Source organism: Ips typographus, linkage group LG4 (genome assembly GCF_016097725.1).
Source record: "Ips typographus isolate SLU linkage group LG4, UJ_Ityp_2.0, whole genome shotgun sequence".
NCBI classification, from domain to species: domain Eukaryota; kingdom Metazoa; phylum Arthropoda; class Insecta; order Coleoptera; family Curculionidae; genus Ips; species Ips typographus.
Window position 1 is genome coordinate 7530840 of NC_138425.1, and position 15990 is coordinate 7546829.

General features: G+C 34.1%; 4 protein-coding genes and 1 pseudogene across 7 annotated transcripts in view; 2 read left to right on the plus strand and 3 right to left on the minus strand.

Moving 5' to 3' along the window:
- dtn (transmembrane protein 132C dtn) overlaps nt 1–6187 on the plus strand; it is a 63782-nt gene extending 57595 nt beyond the window's left edge. For both annotated transcript variants that reach the window (XM_081978960.1, XM_081978961.1), the window contains exons 9-19: nt 548–750; nt 1125–1431; nt 1489–1680; nt 1734–1922; nt 1981–2191; nt 2288–2448; nt 2512–2993; nt 3055–3234; nt 3285–3496; nt 3577–3761; nt 3816–6187. In XM_081978960.1, coding sequence (XP_081835086.1) covers nt 548–750; nt 1125–1431; nt 1489–1680; nt 1734–1922; nt 1981–2191; nt 2288–2448; nt 2512–2993; nt 3055–3234; nt 3285–3496; nt 3577–3761; nt 3816–3830 — 2337 coding nt within the window. In that variant the 3' untranslated portion in view covers nt 3831–6187. The remainder of the gene's footprint in view (nt 1–547; nt 751–1124; nt 1432–1488; nt 1681–1733; nt 1923–1980; nt 2192–2287; nt 2449–2511; nt 2994–3054; nt 3235–3284; nt 3497–3576; nt 3762–3815) is intronic.
- A 97-nt stretch (nt 6188–6284) lies between these two features.
- LOC145728608 (uncharacterized) overlaps nt 6285–15990 on the minus strand; it is a 41330-nt gene continuing 31624 nt past the window's right edge. Inside the window, exons 2-6 of one of the 2 annotated variants that reach the window (XM_081978984.1) lie at nt 8338–8439; nt 7991–8287; nt 7574–7854; nt 7233–7467; nt 6285–7179 (exon numbers count right to left, since the gene is read on the minus strand). In XM_081978984.1, the coding sequence (XP_081835110.1) occupies nt 6419–7179; nt 7233–7467; nt 7574–7854; nt 7991–8287; nt 8338–8410 (1647 nt within the window). In that variant the 5' untranslated portion in view covers nt 8411–8439 and the 3' untranslated portion in view covers nt 6285–6418. Of the gene's footprint in view, nt 7180–7232; nt 7468–7573; nt 7855–7990; nt 8288–8337; nt 8506–15990 lie in introns of those variants that run through there. The other variant, XM_081978983.1, reaches the window with a different exon arrangement.
- Nucleotides 8614–9627, plus strand: Coa8 (Cytochrome c oxidase assembly factor 8). The gene is made up of 3 exons (XM_081979025.1): nt 8614–8813; nt 8927–9187; nt 9275–9627. Exons 1-3 carry the CDS (start codon nt 8754–8756, stop codon nt 9479–9481), a joined length of 528 nt encoding a protein of 175 aa, XP_081835151.1. The 5' UTR covers nt 8614–8753; the 3' UTR covers nt 9482–9627.
- LOC145728634 (uncharacterized) lies at nt 10826–11354 on the minus strand. Its single transcript, XM_081979026.1, has 2 exons — nt 11078–11354; nt 10826–11019 (listed from the first exon to the last, which is right to left on the minus strand). The coding sequence occupies exons 1-2, from the start codon at nt 11285–11287 to the stop codon at nt 11005–11007; spliced, it is 225 nt and encodes a 74-aa protein (XP_081835152.1). The 5' UTR covers nt 11288–11354; the 3' UTR covers nt 10826–11004.
- Nucleotides 11855–15708, minus strand: LOC145728636 (uncharacterized; annotated as a pseudogene). The gene is made up of 13 exons (XR_014178133.1): nt 15550–15708; nt 15297–15499; nt 15109–15242; nt 14906–15048; nt 14636–14853; nt 14126–14588; nt 13829–14069; nt 13561–13774; nt 13353–13507; nt 13061–13295; nt 12515–12697; nt 12291–12457; nt 11855–12233 (listed from the first exon to the last, which is right to left on the minus strand). The product of XR_014178133.1 is annotated as an uncharacterized LOC145728636 (transcript).

Below are 15990 nucleotides of genomic sequence, written 5' to 3' on the forward strand. Positions count from 1 at the left end.
ACAAACATGTTAAAATAGACTCTTGCATAAATAACATTTCAGTTGATTAAAATAATTTTATTAACAATAATAACATTCAAAATTGTCCTATTTAATTAATTCAATTTAGGCATTCAAACTTTCCCTATCGCCGGAAATAATTTCATCCAGTACTTCGCATTTAATAATTATTATTGTTGTTTAATATCGCTAACCACAATTTAATATATTAATGTCACTAAATAGCCACCCGGTAGTTTGATTAGTGATTCAATTCAACTTGGAACAGGAAGTTTTTAGTTTCAGCTCACATTGGCAAACGTAATTATTAATTATTTTAGCATGCCAGTGATGAATGTGAATGCAAAATTACAGAGATGTTCTAAAGCAAAATATTTAATCATATAACGTTATCGGTTTGTGGGCAAATCCGCAATCATACAGAAAAGAAAATGGATGTGGAAAATAACTATATTTTGGATATTCTGTCTTAAAACAATAAAAATTGATTTATGTTATAAAAAGTCGTAAAGGATAAGTTGTAAAAATCAATTGCAATCATTTTCAGGTTTCTTCGTCATGCGGTTCAGTCTACGTAGACGGAAGCGAACAAAGAGGTTCTGTCAATGGATCCGTTTTAGTAAAATATGGTACTTATACAGGCCTCGCCAGATTTACCGTCTGGATGCCCGAATTCCCATTAGAACTTGCAGTAGCCGACACCAGACTGTCTCAGCTAAAATCTTGGCGAGTTCCTGATTACAATCCCGTGTAAGTTTTATTGCTCCAACAAATCAATAATCAGCCCCTTCATCATACAAATTAACGTCTCCTCAAGCTACGAAAATATTTCAAACTTTGACTCAGAAACGATATGGAAAATCTAAGTTTTCTCATAATGTCTCAGCTGACTGCAGGTACAACTTTTAAAAAGTTTTAATACTTGGTCCGTGAAAACTGCGAACGGGGCAAACTTTAACCTTTAAGTTTTGCGACATTCTTCGTAAACGCCACTTCTATAACTTTTATGTAAGTTCACTAATCACGAAAACTTATTCGCACTTCATAAATCTTAATGACTGAATAAGGATTTGGAATCCAATTAAGGGGGGGCGAGGAAGGTTAACGTTCAGTTCACGTTACAGTAGCAGCTCGAAAAGTCAACGTCGAAAGCGTTCGTATGGGCCTTGGGGCCCTAATGGTGAAGACATGGGAAATGTGATTGACAAACCCATGTGCAGGTTAAGGTATCAACAGACTTCGGTAGACGTCTACGCACATTTTATGGCTACTGACCACGAATCGGGAAGAATCAGTTATCTTATCAACAGACGGACTTGGTTGAGAGTTACAGACTTGGTGCTACCTTGGTTGAGAGTTAGTGACCCTAGAATTGCCAGTCTTCATGGTAGAGTTTTGCAAGGAAGAAGTATGGGAAGAACTGAAGTTCAGGTGGTAACTTCCAAATTTAAGCTGTGAATGTTTTGACACAATAACTTGGAAATGCAGGTGCTGTCACCAATAACTAGTAGAGTGTACGGTTCACGAGAAATAAGAGTAGGCAACGATAAAGTGGGCTTAACTAAGATGTCAGTGCAAGTTGTGTCAGGTTTGCAGCTGAACATTTCTCCAGACAGTTCTATAGAAAATGGTTACGTAGCTGAGACTAGCGTTACTAGGAAACTGACTGCTCAATATCAAGTATGAGTTTATTAAAATATTGTAATAGTTGGTAACCCGTTTTAAAATTTTAGGAAGGTTTACTAGATATTGAATTAGAGTTCTCAGACGGTACTAAAACAGCTCTCCGAGACATCGCAGACACTGACTACCATCTCGTAGTAGAAAGTTTAGATCCTGCAGTGGTAGCTTTTGCTCCAATGGTGGCCTCCCACCACCCCAGAGTTATTGCTGTAGGGGAAGGTAGTGGTGATTTGCTACAAGTATGCAGTTAATTCATTGTATATATTTCAAAATGTTTACGGTGTTTTCCTTTTTCAGGTGACATTGCTCTTATCAGAGGAGTGCAGAACATTAGGAAGGCCAAAGGTGAAAACTGCCAGTCCTCTGGCTTCCGCAGCAGCCCACATTACAGTCGATTTTAGCAGTAGTGATTTGGCGCATCGACCAGATATTTTACAGAATGACGGGGGAAGTTATGGTGGTTCTAAAGGCTCTAGAGATTTTGCTGATTTGCAAGACATATTAAAAGGTTAGTGAAACTTATACGCTATAAAAAGTTAAAAGTATTGAAATAGTTACAAACTTAAATAGGTGTTGTTATTTACTTATGGCTGAAATATTTAAGGTACTGCACTAAAAGACGAAAACTCACGTGAACCGAACGTTCAGGCCAGACAATATCAAGGCAATAAAGGCGTGTTACGTGATAAACGACGCTACAACCATCTTACCCCATTAGAAATCAGCATGTATGTTTTACTGGCTGCATTCTGCTGTGCCATTGTGGTAAGATTCTAACGTAACCAAACCAGAAATCTTTATACACTAAATATTTTACTTGTAATATAGGTATTTGTAGTCTCATGTGTGGTTTACGCATCTAAGTTCAAACCAATAGAAGCCGGTGTTACTGCCGGTCTTCACGCCTCACCGGTGAATCCCAGCAACATGGTGATTCACAGAGAACCACGGAAACCGAGAGAATCCACTCAAAATGCTCACGATTGGGTGTGGTTGGGTAGAGCTACCATGGACCCACCTTCAAATAGAAACTCCACAGTGGCTACGAACAACGGTCAAGACATGCGAATAATCACAAATCCTCTGAACGTTAACTATGTAGACCCAGACGATGCTTTGGCTACTAGTTTTACCAATCCTAATCACATCGATCTGCCAAGTCGACAACCGGCTTCCGGTGCATCGTCCTCTCCAAATGAATCAAACTCGAATGGACGATCAATTGATAGCAGCACGTACAGCCGGAATAAAATTACCATTGTAGGTGGGAGGATGAGCAACGTTGAGGTTGACCCTGATATGACCGTATGGTAATTATGCCTGACAGTTTCAAATTATACGAAAATGCTAACCAATGTTTATAAAATTCAGGAACAAACCTATTCCACCACCTCCTCTCCCACCGCACGCAGTTCCTCTAACACCCAAAAAGTCAGTAAATGAAGACTATAGACCTCCAGTTCCACCTCATCGTATAATGCCATGCACATCCACTGCGGAATCACCAGTACCTCCAGCTGTGTCCACGCCAAAGAAATACCATCACCAAAGGTATGTTTTGATAGTGACTTGAATACTATTTCTACACAATGTAACTATAGAAATGGGAGCCGAACCAGTGATAAACTACTACAACAGTCGATAGAGACGGCAATAGATGAGCCTGCGGAAGGTGGTTTCAAAGAACGGGTGATCGAGGGACTTGAAGGTAGAGACCAGCATCTTTTTGAATTCGACGACGAACCAGTAGTCAAGAAAGAAACAGGCGATAAGATGGAGTTTGTGCAGTATCCAAGATCTCCAAACGCGAAATGTACGTAACTTTCACTGCTTATAATAGACGATTTGACTGGTACAGCATAAGTAACATGAAAGTTACCTAATTTCTTTCAGTAAATCGAAATAGCGCCGAAGTCAAACGAGCTACTATAGTAGGTAACCCAATGTTCAGTATTGCCGGTGACGACAACAAAACCGTTGCTTCTACAGGAGCAACACCTGCTGAACTGCCCGGTTTAGATGACCTGCAGCTAGGCATGGATTACGAACAGATCATGCATTACTTCGAAAATTTGAAGGTTGATTTGATGGATTTAGAAGTACAAGTAAACTTAATAGAATTAAATTTACAGGAATCGAACGCCTGAGTGGAAGAGATCATTGCAAAGATCCGAGACATCCTGCTATCGTTCAGCGAACAATACAGAGCAAGTGCGCTGAACGGTAACTTACCAAGTCCAGACCCGATTGGTCGTTACATGGAAAATTTTGACTATTTCTTCGATCACATGAGCGAATCGTACGCTTAGAAGGGATCAAGAAATTTACCTAGCGCGGTCAATTATGTCAGGATAAGCAAATAGCTTTTGCTGTTGATTTTTGGGAAGGCTCAGACAAGAGCATCGTCTCGCTAACGCAAGAAAGTTGAAGAGAATTTCACTCAGTACGGTTGTGAGTAACGTAAAATAAGCAGTCAGTTCTTATCTTTATCTCGCCTTTGAACTTGTGTACGGCGTAAGACGATGTTTCAAGTTTCTCAGACTTCACAGACGTAGCACAAGTATAAAACTTCATCATGTATACCCATAGAATGCCCATAATATTATTATACTGAAATAGCAATACGGAAGACTGAATATATTCAAAAGCGCAGCTCGCATTCAGGTCTGTAGTTAAAGTTATGAAGTACGTTTTGTTACAAGCCAGCGTAAAATGCAAATGTTTTTTAACCAGAGTGGTTCAATTTGGTGGTTTTCTGATATTTATCAACATACAATAAACTATGCCTATCAAAAACCTAACAAACTTTTAAAGATGTGTTTACTATAGTTTGTTATTATATGAAAACCTATATTTGACTACTCTTGGTTTCTTACCCTTGATATGATACGCATTGGTACAGTAAGCTTATTACTCTATTTACATTGCTAAAAGAAATTTAAAGTTCAGAACATTTTAATTTGTTTGCACTTTGAATTTCTTTGAAACGTTATATAAACCTCTGCATAATTGTGTAAATCTAGAAATGGTTTTTACATACTCAAAGAAAAGTATATATTAAAGTATATTATATGTATAATTTGAAAAGAAAGTTCAGCAATTCGGGTATACTAGCTGATAAATATACGCCATCATCTATTCAGGATTTTTGCAGTGATCAACTAACCTCATAGAATCTATCAACTAATAAATGTTTCTAGTCAAATGTTATTTAAATAAGCTTTACATTGATAAATATATGCACGATGTACGACTAAAGCACTGATTCGTACTGAAATTGTATTCATAAGTGCTTATAATAGTAATGTATTTCCTAAGTCTTTTTTGTGTTTTCTACTGTAAAACGTAAGCCCTTTTGTGAAAGAGTTTTAAATTGTCTTGCCATATAAAATGTTGGCCAACTTTTTTGTGACCGTTGATATTAAAAAGGTTTTAATTTAATAGTTATATGAATACTATGAAAGCTTATTTTGAAGCATACTTTTGTAAATGTTTGTAAATGGTAATAATACTCTTTGTATATAGTATAGAGAACTCTATATGTATTTGCCTTGACTGATAGCACGTTGTTTTCTATATTCTTAAGTTATTGTGAATACACATTTATAGAAAAAATACTTAAAAGCTTTTAGTCGTGTTTTTATGTATAGCTAGAATTTATAGTTTTGAAGCCATTTTAGAATACTTAATTTTTTTAATTATTACTTAAGAAAACGTTGTAAATACACTGATATAGACTGCTGCTTTATTTAAAGATTATTAAACGTTAATAGGAGAACGTAATATGATATACATAAAAATATGTGTGCTTCTTTCGTGATATAATATAGACTTGGTATCAGATATATAAAACCAGAAAAACGAGATCGTATATAGTCTAGTCTGCATTTATAGCTTGTCTCCATAACTACACTGGGTGTTTTCGATTACCCAATCATATTAAGAAAAATGTGACATTAAATGTTTAGAGTTTTAAGGGCTGTTAGATCATACAGAAACTTTTGTCTATTGCGCGCTCCAGTTTCTTACGGGTCTCTTTAAACTAACTTTTGTATTGTTTCTTTTCAGCAGTATTACTGATTTGTTGTTCATATTATAATTTATTTTAAACACAAAACATTCGAGTGTACCATTCTGTAGGATTACTAGTTTGGATATTTATTATTGACATTCCTCTCTATATTATAATATGTACTTAGTGCTGTTTTATTAAAGATGAGTCCACATCGAAATTTTAGATGTTTTTTTAGTACTTTATTCGGTCTAAATTATACGGCAAGGGACATATCAAGTAAAATCCGGTTAGAAAAAAAAAGCACGTCTTGTGACGTAAAAGTAGGTTCCCGTGTGTTTAAAGATTCACTTATTTCTTCATTCAAGTTTTTTTAGTTGAATTAGATGGGTATGTCACTGAATAAGCTGATGTTAATTAATGTACAAGTACAATATTGTAAAAGTTACCGCTCGAAATCAGTTAAATAAAGTACTATTTGTAAATGGACAATGGTGTTTTATTTTATCTTTGACCATCAGACTAACTTTGAGTCCGAAAAATGCCTCTATATAATATTACCATAGAAGTAACCAACACATCGCCACAACTAAAACGTTATTATTTTTATTACAAATAAAACTTTTTTTTGTCAATTCAATTAACAGTTTTTTTTAGTAACAAACATTCACTTTAATCTACAAACAAATCACTGTACAAATAAAAAGAAATAAACTACAACTTTTATCTTTTATTGTTTCTCTTCTTAACGGACTTTTTCTTTGATTTTAAATTTTTCTTGGTGGATTTGGGCACTTTTAACTGACCTCCAATTTGCCAATATCGGCCCTTTTTTACCTTTCCTAACTTTGGCTCATCATCAAGTTTGTTACCTAAAACTGCCAAACTTTTCTTCAGATTGGACTGCCTAGCATTTTTCTTTTCACTTGTCACATCCAAACTCAAAAATACAGGTTTACTTGTACCATTAGTACCAATTTCTTTGCTCAAAGTTGTTGTGCCTGATTGTCTGGAATTGCCTTGTACAACAGAGGAATCATCTTCCAAACAAATCACACTATCGTCGGTAATTAATTTCTCTGTTTTTTGCTTCTTCTTTTTAAGCTTTTTCCCTGATAATATCTGCTGAGTTTTTTTCAATTTTTTCTTACTAGAATCTTCACCACTAAAACTAAGCTTTCTTTTAGTGGATTTGGAAGTAAGGCTTTGATTTTTACAATCTGTGCCTAGATTATTCTTTTTTTTCTTCTTCTTTTTCCCTCTACCCTTTTGATGGATTATAGTGTCATCTATGGTTATAACACTGTTTCTTGGTGAGTCTGACAGTGATATTACACTAAGGTCTTCTAGTGGGCCATTGATTTCTTCCCCACTATCTTCTAATTCCACCTGTACTTTTGATTGGTTTAATTCCACATCCTCTTCAATTGTTTCAAGTTCATTACTTAGGTTGGCAGATTTAGCCACCTCTTCAATATCCTCACCTAAATTTAAAACAAGAAACAGTTAAAGTCATAACTTACTTAGCAAAACGTACCTATGTCCTCTTCAGTAATACTAAATCCTCTCATCCTATTATGGTGGAAATTCTTCTTTATAGGTGGTAACTTATTAAAATCCTTAATAATATTCTTGTCTTCATCATCCAGAAGAATATACTCATCACAAAATAACACATCATTATCATCTTCATCATCATCAACCAAATTGAAAAAGTCAACAATACTGTTGTTAGATTCAAATGTTAAATCAACAAACTCTTCTTCATAAACCTAAAAATTGAGTTCTACAATCAGCTTAACCAATAATTGTGATTATTACAAGCATAAACTCATTTTAATCACTGTAGGAATATTTATGAGTATTAATCATACTCACCCAAGGCACTCCAAGCCAAGACCTTAAATCTGTAGGCAATATGTAATCCTCTGGCAACCAATTAGACCCTACTATCTGCATCTTATTACAATGTGGAAGTAATTTTCCATAAAGCTCACAAAGAAATTTTGTATTAAACTTTATCAACACTGTTATTCTGGATACTAAAGCAAACAAGATGAAAAAAAGCTTCCAAAAATGTCCTATGTAGAGTCGACTATTCAATTCTGAGGCTACTATAATACATGTGTCATAAGTCCTCTCCATTAACTTTACAAGACCTAAAGAATAAGGTCATACATGTTTTGACTTAATCAATAAAATATTACAAAACAGTACTAATCAGTATGTTTCATGAATGAAATGAAATCAACCTAATACCAATAGCTGGACGACTTCAATAAATATTTTACTTACCCTGTAATCTAACTAAAACATACTGTAGCATCTGTTTGCTAGGCAAATATGTTGACTTGCGAAGTTCAGATGGAACCATATGCAACATGTTCTTCATGTACCCAGCTAAATTGGCTCTGTAGAACACATCCAAACACCGCCTCAGCTTCTCAAGCAATTTAAAATCTTTAGCACTACGAAACTTCATTTTCATTCTATACAATATCCTTGATAATATTGCAAGTTCATTACTTAAAATTTTGTTGTCTTTGAAATGACTGATGCCCTCCTGCAGTGCATTTTTGAGCTTATTCAAATCTGAAAAGTGATTTTTTTAGAGTGGTATATAAAAAAACCTAAATCCTTACCTAAATCAGTATTGCTTGGTTTGAAGGTAATAGTAGGTGGTTGAGGTAAATTTCTTTGATTCCACAAAGACATTTTTACAGAAAAAATTTGCAAAATTGCCGGAAAAATCATTACTACCTCACAACCTCACATAAACAATAAACTAACCTAAAACCTGAACTTATAAAATGCCTTTTAAATCACGTGGTTCGTACGGAACGATCCGGATCATGTCCGAATGTGACATCAAAATGACGTATTTGACAGTTGTTTCGACGAGCGACAGTATTGACAGTGACAGTACCTACTTTGTTACTTAACCTGCAAAATGTGGAAAGGGGCACCGCATATTTTAATTTAAAAACACAAATTAATATTGTGTTTTTAGTTTAAAACCTTGTAACGGTAATACAAAATAAACTACAGCGTTCTGATTATGGCTTTAACTGCTAACAGCTGTCTTCATCAAGTTCAAAAAACTTACAACGCCCTAAAGGTATTTTTATGGACCTTGATTATGTAATGTTTGTTATGTGTGTCTGGTTCTGGATTAACCAAAATGAGATTTACCATTAAAATAGGTTGTCAATGGTTGTTCTATTTTTTTAGTATTCAAAAAGGATAGCATCTTCAAGGGCCCCACAAGCAGTATTAATAGAAAAGATCTTTGAGGAACCAGTTATAGTTACAAGGGAGGAGGATGATGTTGACTTCATTGGCCCACCGGATCGTTTGTCCAATTTGCGACCCGTTATAAGAAAAATAATGAAAAATGAAACTAGTTTACAGCAGAAATTTAGAGAAACTGCAGATGCCACTCAGAAATGGAATCATGATTTCTGGGCTAAACATAACACTAATTTTGCAAAGGTAAATTATGCTTCTCTAAAACAGAACATCTAAATAAATTTACAGTTGTGAGGTGCAAATTTTGTAGCTTTTCACATCATTTTGTAGGAAAAAGAAGCATATGTGAAGAGATTTACTACACCAGAAAAACCTCACCTTAATGCTGATGAAATGAGTGAATTTTACAGAGATTTTCTTAATAAGTACTGGAAAAACCATGTAAACTACAATTTTGAGTGGTACAACAAAAACTTTACTTTATTGTTCCTAGCCATTCGTGTAAACATAGAAAAGTTTCATAACAAAGTTTTATAGCAATAGCAGTGCTGACAAGTAGTTTAATAATTTATTGCTGTGAACATTTTATTAGGTACTTTTGTACTTTCAATTTCTCTTGTTTTTAGGCTATATTGATCTTATTTTTTCAGAATACTTTGTAATTTTCTTATTGGCTTGTACAGGGTGCTGCATTTTCGATGGTTTTACGGGGTACAGAGAAAACGGTAATAGATAGAAAAAAAGTAGCATACGTGTTCTGATCTCTTTTTCTGAGCTGAGATGACTGGCGAAAAGTGGGCGGCGCAAACTTCTTTTGTTTCAAAGATACGGGGGGTTTTTGAAAAATGGTCATTTTGGAACCTCCTCTGTATTTCATTTGCTATTAAAGTTATCAAAAAAGGAAAAACGCTTTCCGGTAGAAGTTTTGACGTAGAATCCAATGGCGTAGTCAGTTGTTTTCCATTACGTTTAGTTTCTGACATATGACAGTAAGTTATATTTTTTTAAATGGAACACCCTATATGTTTTTAGTTCATTTAATTCTGTTGATTTTTACTTTTTCAACGGTGTATTAAAACATATAAGTTTGTAAACGTTAATCTTGATAATTAGAAAAAAGCGTTTCCTTAACAAAAAAGTGCTAAATAATATGTATAAAAATACCCACAGCCGAAACAAAATGTGGCTATGTTCATATTAACATGTTACATGCCGTTAACAGTTTTTTCAATAGAAAATAGAAATAGCCACTTTTCTTATTAAAGTGACGGTAGAACTGTTTGTAACTTAGATTTTTAATAAGATTTATTAAAAATATTTAATTTTCTGATGTGTTAGTTTATATGATTTCCGATTTTGGTTGGTATTTTAGATATTAGCCTTTTTTTAAAATAACAGGATTAACCTCTACAAACTTATATGTTGTAATACACCGTTGAAAAGGTAAAAATCAACAGAATTAAATGACGTAAAAATATATAGGATGTTCCATTTAAAAAAATTTAACTTACTGTCATATGTCAGAAACTAAACGGATTAGAAAAAAACTGACTACGCCATTGGATTCTATATGAAAACTTCTACCGGGAACCGTTCTTCCTTTTTTGATAACTTTAAGAGCAACTGAAATACAGAAGAGGTTCAAAAATTACCAATTTTCGAAAACCCCCCGTATCTTTGAAACAAAAGGAGTTTGCGCCGCCCACTTTTCGTCAGTCATCTCAGCTCAGAAAAAGAGATCAGAACACGTATGCTACTTTTTTTCTATCTATTACCGTTTTCTCTGTACCCCGTAAAACCATCGAAAATGCAGCACCCTGTACAGTGAAAATTTGCAGAACATCAGTGCAGTTGTTATTGTATAAATAATAAAATATTGAGTAAAGAAATAGTATTTTATTAAAACATTCATACTTTTACATCATTACAAGATAGTAAATAAATAACACTGCAATCATTAAAAAGGGATCTGAATTAAACTCATCATTATCTTGTGATTGTTTGTCCATTTGTCCCTAAATGAAAGTAACACAGGAACAACATGGAACAGGCTTTGGTATTTAAGGGGTAATTTTCTGAAAGAAAATAACAAAAATGTCATAAAGGTTATAAATAAAAGGAACTTACACATACTACAGTATTGTCCTTGCATCCGTCGCAGAACCACTTAACATTGCCTTTGTTGGACTCAAGAAACTGCAACTCTGAGGTGTTGTACGAACTGCAAGTGTAGTGCATGCCCTTGTTGCAAGTGTCAGAGTTGCATTTTAAGGTTTTCTCAGTGGTACTTTTGGCCAACGTTTCATCGCATTTCACACAAAAATTTCTGTTTTGATCTGCCATTTTTACTGCAAAATTCTCTAGAGATTTGATGATATTGTTTAAGTTGTGGACAAATGACTGATATGGTTGCTGGGCAATGTTTGATCTGAAAATTAGTAGCAAACTAGATTTTCTTTTTAAACTAGTACCTAGCTGGTTTCAGTTTGTTGTGTCTTACCTTATGGTAGTAATGGTGTTTTGAGAGGAATCATGATTTTTTTAATTATCTTATGCAAGTACCAATCACTTCCAGACTATTTAAAAAAAACGCCTAGATATAAAGGTGACTTCTAAGTTCCAAATATTACAAAGCTAATCAAAATTAGAGCACTTTTCCGGTTATACCGGAAGTGAATAAATAGATACTGTTAAGAAAAATCGGACAGTTGAAGAAATAAATTGCTCAAGCTTAGACAATACCAAACAAAAATGAGAAAATAATGACAATAATAAGTCTTTAGAGCCTTTTCGTTCATTTAATCTAAACACTAAAATCACTCACTTTCTGAAGTTTACTTTGACTTTATTTGGCTTGTAGAATAGTGAAAAAAACAAGGATTTAATATTATACGTGCAATCTAGTAAATATCAGCTTTATAAGTCAATTTATTTTTCCAAGTAAAAAACTCAAATTTGTTCTTACATATCGATACTTAATAATTTTTCATCTGGGTTCTTCTTTGATATTTAGAACCCCATCATTCAAGCCGTCAGGTGCCTTGATAAGTGGCTTAGCACAAGGTGCTAAGCAAGGATTTGGAGCGCTGACACAATTAGGTTTTCTTGAGAGACATTCAGGTCTTTTACTAGAACTGGAACAGGATGAGTACAATGACGTATTAGTGTGTAAATCTGACTGAACACTAATTTGTTCAAAGGCTTTGCGAAAGAACAGTTCGGTCATCACAACTTCGTGATGACTGCTTCCATCCTTAGTTTCCTGTTTGATTGGACTTGAACTTAATATCTGGACAAAAATTCCTTAATAGAAGAATTAATATAGGGTGATAGAGTAATGAGTTACCCTTGAAGTGACCAAACGGAGTTGTTCATCTTTTTCGTGCAGCATTCTAGTAAGCAAAAGTTGCACTTTCTTTTGGGCTTCGACTTGCCTTTGAAAGTCAGCGACAGTGTCCAGAAGCCGTTGAGTAGCAAACTTTGCAGCACATACAGCTTTTGCCTTTTCTTTGCCTAAAAATTTCCATTATTGGTTGTTCGAACCTTTAAAACTTTATTGGGTTTCCGCACCTAAAGTTTGTTTTTGTAACTCCCATTCGTTCTTTTGTGCCGTAATTTGCGCTTCTAAATCTTTCAGAATCTGTTTTTGTGTCTCATTATCTCCACAGGTTTCACTGACCTTATGCAGCATTTCTTCAAAGTCCATTATTTCTCCAGTGAGTTGATTTTTCTGGCACTCTAATATCTATTTTTATATGAAAAACACCTTAGAATATAATTAAGTATGAAATACAAAAGTGATAAGAATCAGATCTTAATCTGTTCCACAGATTTATAGAGGTAGGTGCACGAACTTTGACATTTCACGCAAACTTAACAAATAAGTTGTTCTTATACAAAAAAGCTATTTTATTTAATAATGGCCTAGTCATTACGTTTTAAGAAATGTCTATTTCTATAACAACGCCTATGCGCATAATGATTTTCTTTTGAGGAAACAGGCGGGAGGAATATTAATAATTACCTAGAATGAAACGTTAGCACTTTTTTGCTATAGCCGCTTTAACTAACTTTTCCATCATGATAAAAATCTTAATAAAATAATATACCCTCAATTTTCAATAAGATCTTCCTTTTCGTCAATTTCGAAATCCAATTCGTCGTGCTTTTTGATTAATTTTTCATTAATTTTACTAATTTCTCTTCTAAATATTTAGTATCGTCATGAGCTTTGTTTAACTGAGATATTTTTTCTTCCACCTCACTTTGCAGATTCAATATAGTCTGTGATTGGTCAAGTATTATTTTTTCTTTCATCGAATGATTATCTTTTTCCCTATTTAAAACATTCCTAGAATTAACCTCTGTACAAACTGGTAAAAAACTGAAAACTAAACTAAAAACCAACTTAATATCCTCTAATTCTCTTGAAATGCATAAACACGTTTCCTTGCAACATGGTTCTGTACTAAAATGACGTAACTCTTCCACTTCTTGTTCCAATTGTATATTTCTTAGTTTGGAGTCTTGGGATTCTTTTTCCATCAATTTCAACTGTTCTTCCTTTATGGATTTAAATGGAATTAACCAGTTTTCAATGTAATTTTAATACATACTCTTGTAAGCAAAGCCATGCTTTGACTATGAATAATAATCTCTTGCTGTTTGTTAATATCAGACATTTGTGAAATCGTTCGCTTGTGTTGTTTTACCACATCAGTTAGTTCACTAATCAAATCTTCCATTTCATCTTTTTCTTTACTGAACTGTTTTTCTGTTAATACGAGCTTTGTGTGTTGTTTTTTGCAATCCTCTTCCAAAGTTTTACACCTAAGAGTAGTTAGTCAATAATTGGCAGTTAAAATGAATTGAAATAGGCACAACCTTTCAGAAAATGCTTCATACTCCTTTACTTTTCCTTGAAACTCACTACATTTGCTTCTAATTCATCCATGAGTTGTTGTTGCTTTGCGGCTTCTTCAACTTTAATTGATAGCACGCTTATTTCTTTTGACATTTTTTCTTGTTCTTCATTGCTGGCTTTAATCAGTGTTTCGTAGGTTTCCTTTTGCTTTTTTGTTTTGGAAACTACCTTTTTGCATACACAATTCAACTCGCATATTCTCTAAAAAGTCAATCATTAATTTTGGTGTTTTTTGATGGTAAAATACCTGATAGTACCTCTTCTAAGGACTGTATAGTCCCTTTCTGCTTCTCAACTTCTTCTGTCGAACTTTGGACGTTAGATTTGAGCATATCAATGGATTCGCGAAAGCTCTGATTAGTTGCACTCAACTCTAAACACTTACGATTCGTTTCTTCTAATTGATTTTTTAAAGACTCAATATTCTCTTTCAGGTTTGTAATTTCTAACTCTTTTTCTTTAAGCACTTCTCTCTGCTCTTTAACAGCGTCCTCAAGCTTTTCGTTTAATTGCATCATCGATTTTAATCTGGTTTCTCTCTCTTGCAAGCACTGACAAAAAGTTTCTTTGCTCTTTCTCATGGCTCTTGAAGATTTCAACGCTTGGACGTGAAGCAGACTAACTTTTTTCTCGTAATCGCCTAAGATATCTTTAGCTTTTCCTACTTCAGATTTAGACTTTTCTAGTAGTTTTTTCTTAGCGTCTAACTCTCGTCTTAGACTAAAAAAACGTTATTGGAGGGATTTTAACAAAGTGCTGTAAAATACCGTTTGTTTTCTCGGTTTAGTTTTGCAAGTTTCGAATCGTCGTCTCTGAACTGATCTTCTGGAGTTGGAGGAGGAGCTTTGCTCACTGTGGGAGTTTGAGGGTTGCTACTTTCGTGTATTCTCTGCTGGGATAAGTGGAGCAACTGGTGTTTCACTCTGGCAATTTCTCCTTTTAATTCGCTGACCACTTCATCAGTGTCCATCAAGTTTTGCGTGAACTTGTTTAGTAATATTTTAACTTTATAGAGTGGTATTCATGGTTGCTATTACCTGCTCAATTTTTATAGAACTTTTGGAGGTAAAGGAGTTGGTGAGGGAGTTGTAAGCATTCATTTTACCAGGACAGCTCAGTGTTTTTTCAATGTTTACGTAGTGTGCTGTCCGAGCTTGTGGGTTAACTGATTTATTGTTTCCTAAAATTGAAAGCAAAATTTAGAAATGTTGTGATTAAGGAAAAACTGTAATTAATCTACTTTCAATTCTGCAGTAGACGTGGGGTTGAGTATAATGGGAATGCCTTCTTTGAGGGTCATTATTAGCACTTAAAGCTCTGAATATTACTTTAGGATAGTGAGGACTGCTACTTCGCGATTTTCTTCTTGATCTACTTTTAATAATTACATATATTAATTTAATAGAGTGTGAGGAAAAAAGCAACTACCTTGATGGGACTCCACTTAAATGACTAGATTGACTACATTTAGGAACTGGACAGAATTTAAGCTTTTTATGCTTTGAGCAAAGAAAGTCGTCTAGGGAATTTATGGTTTTGTGTATAGCACAAAGTGTTCCATGGGTGGAATCTTCTAACATAATCAAATCTTCAATTTCGCGCGAAGCATTTGGGTTTTTCGTACCAGACTGCTAAAATATTTAAAACTTAAAAAGTAAAGAAAAATCTGAATCAATCTTACCTTCATCGTGTCTAAATAAGTTGATATAAATTACATTACGCTAAATTTTGTAGCTGATATGTAAAATATCCTAGAATTTAGTTAAGACAGTGACAATGTCAGTTAATTTTTCATTTGACGCGTTTAGTTTTCAGGTTACCATTTATGAAAATTGCCATGTTATGAAATTACGATTATTTCAAGTTGTCTAAAGCACAGTTTGTGTGAATATTTGTCGTTATGTATGTTTCAGTAAAATTAGATTCCTCGGCAACATTTTAACCAAATAATACAATTGTATAATACAATTCAGGAAAAGGAAGAAAAAATCTTGCTTATTGTAGAAAATATTAATGCGTGACTCACCATCAATTTACTAATTACGTAAATCTTTAATTCCTATTTGCATACTTAATTGATGGCTTTTTTTTCGCTGTTTAGACTGATCATGTAGATAAATGT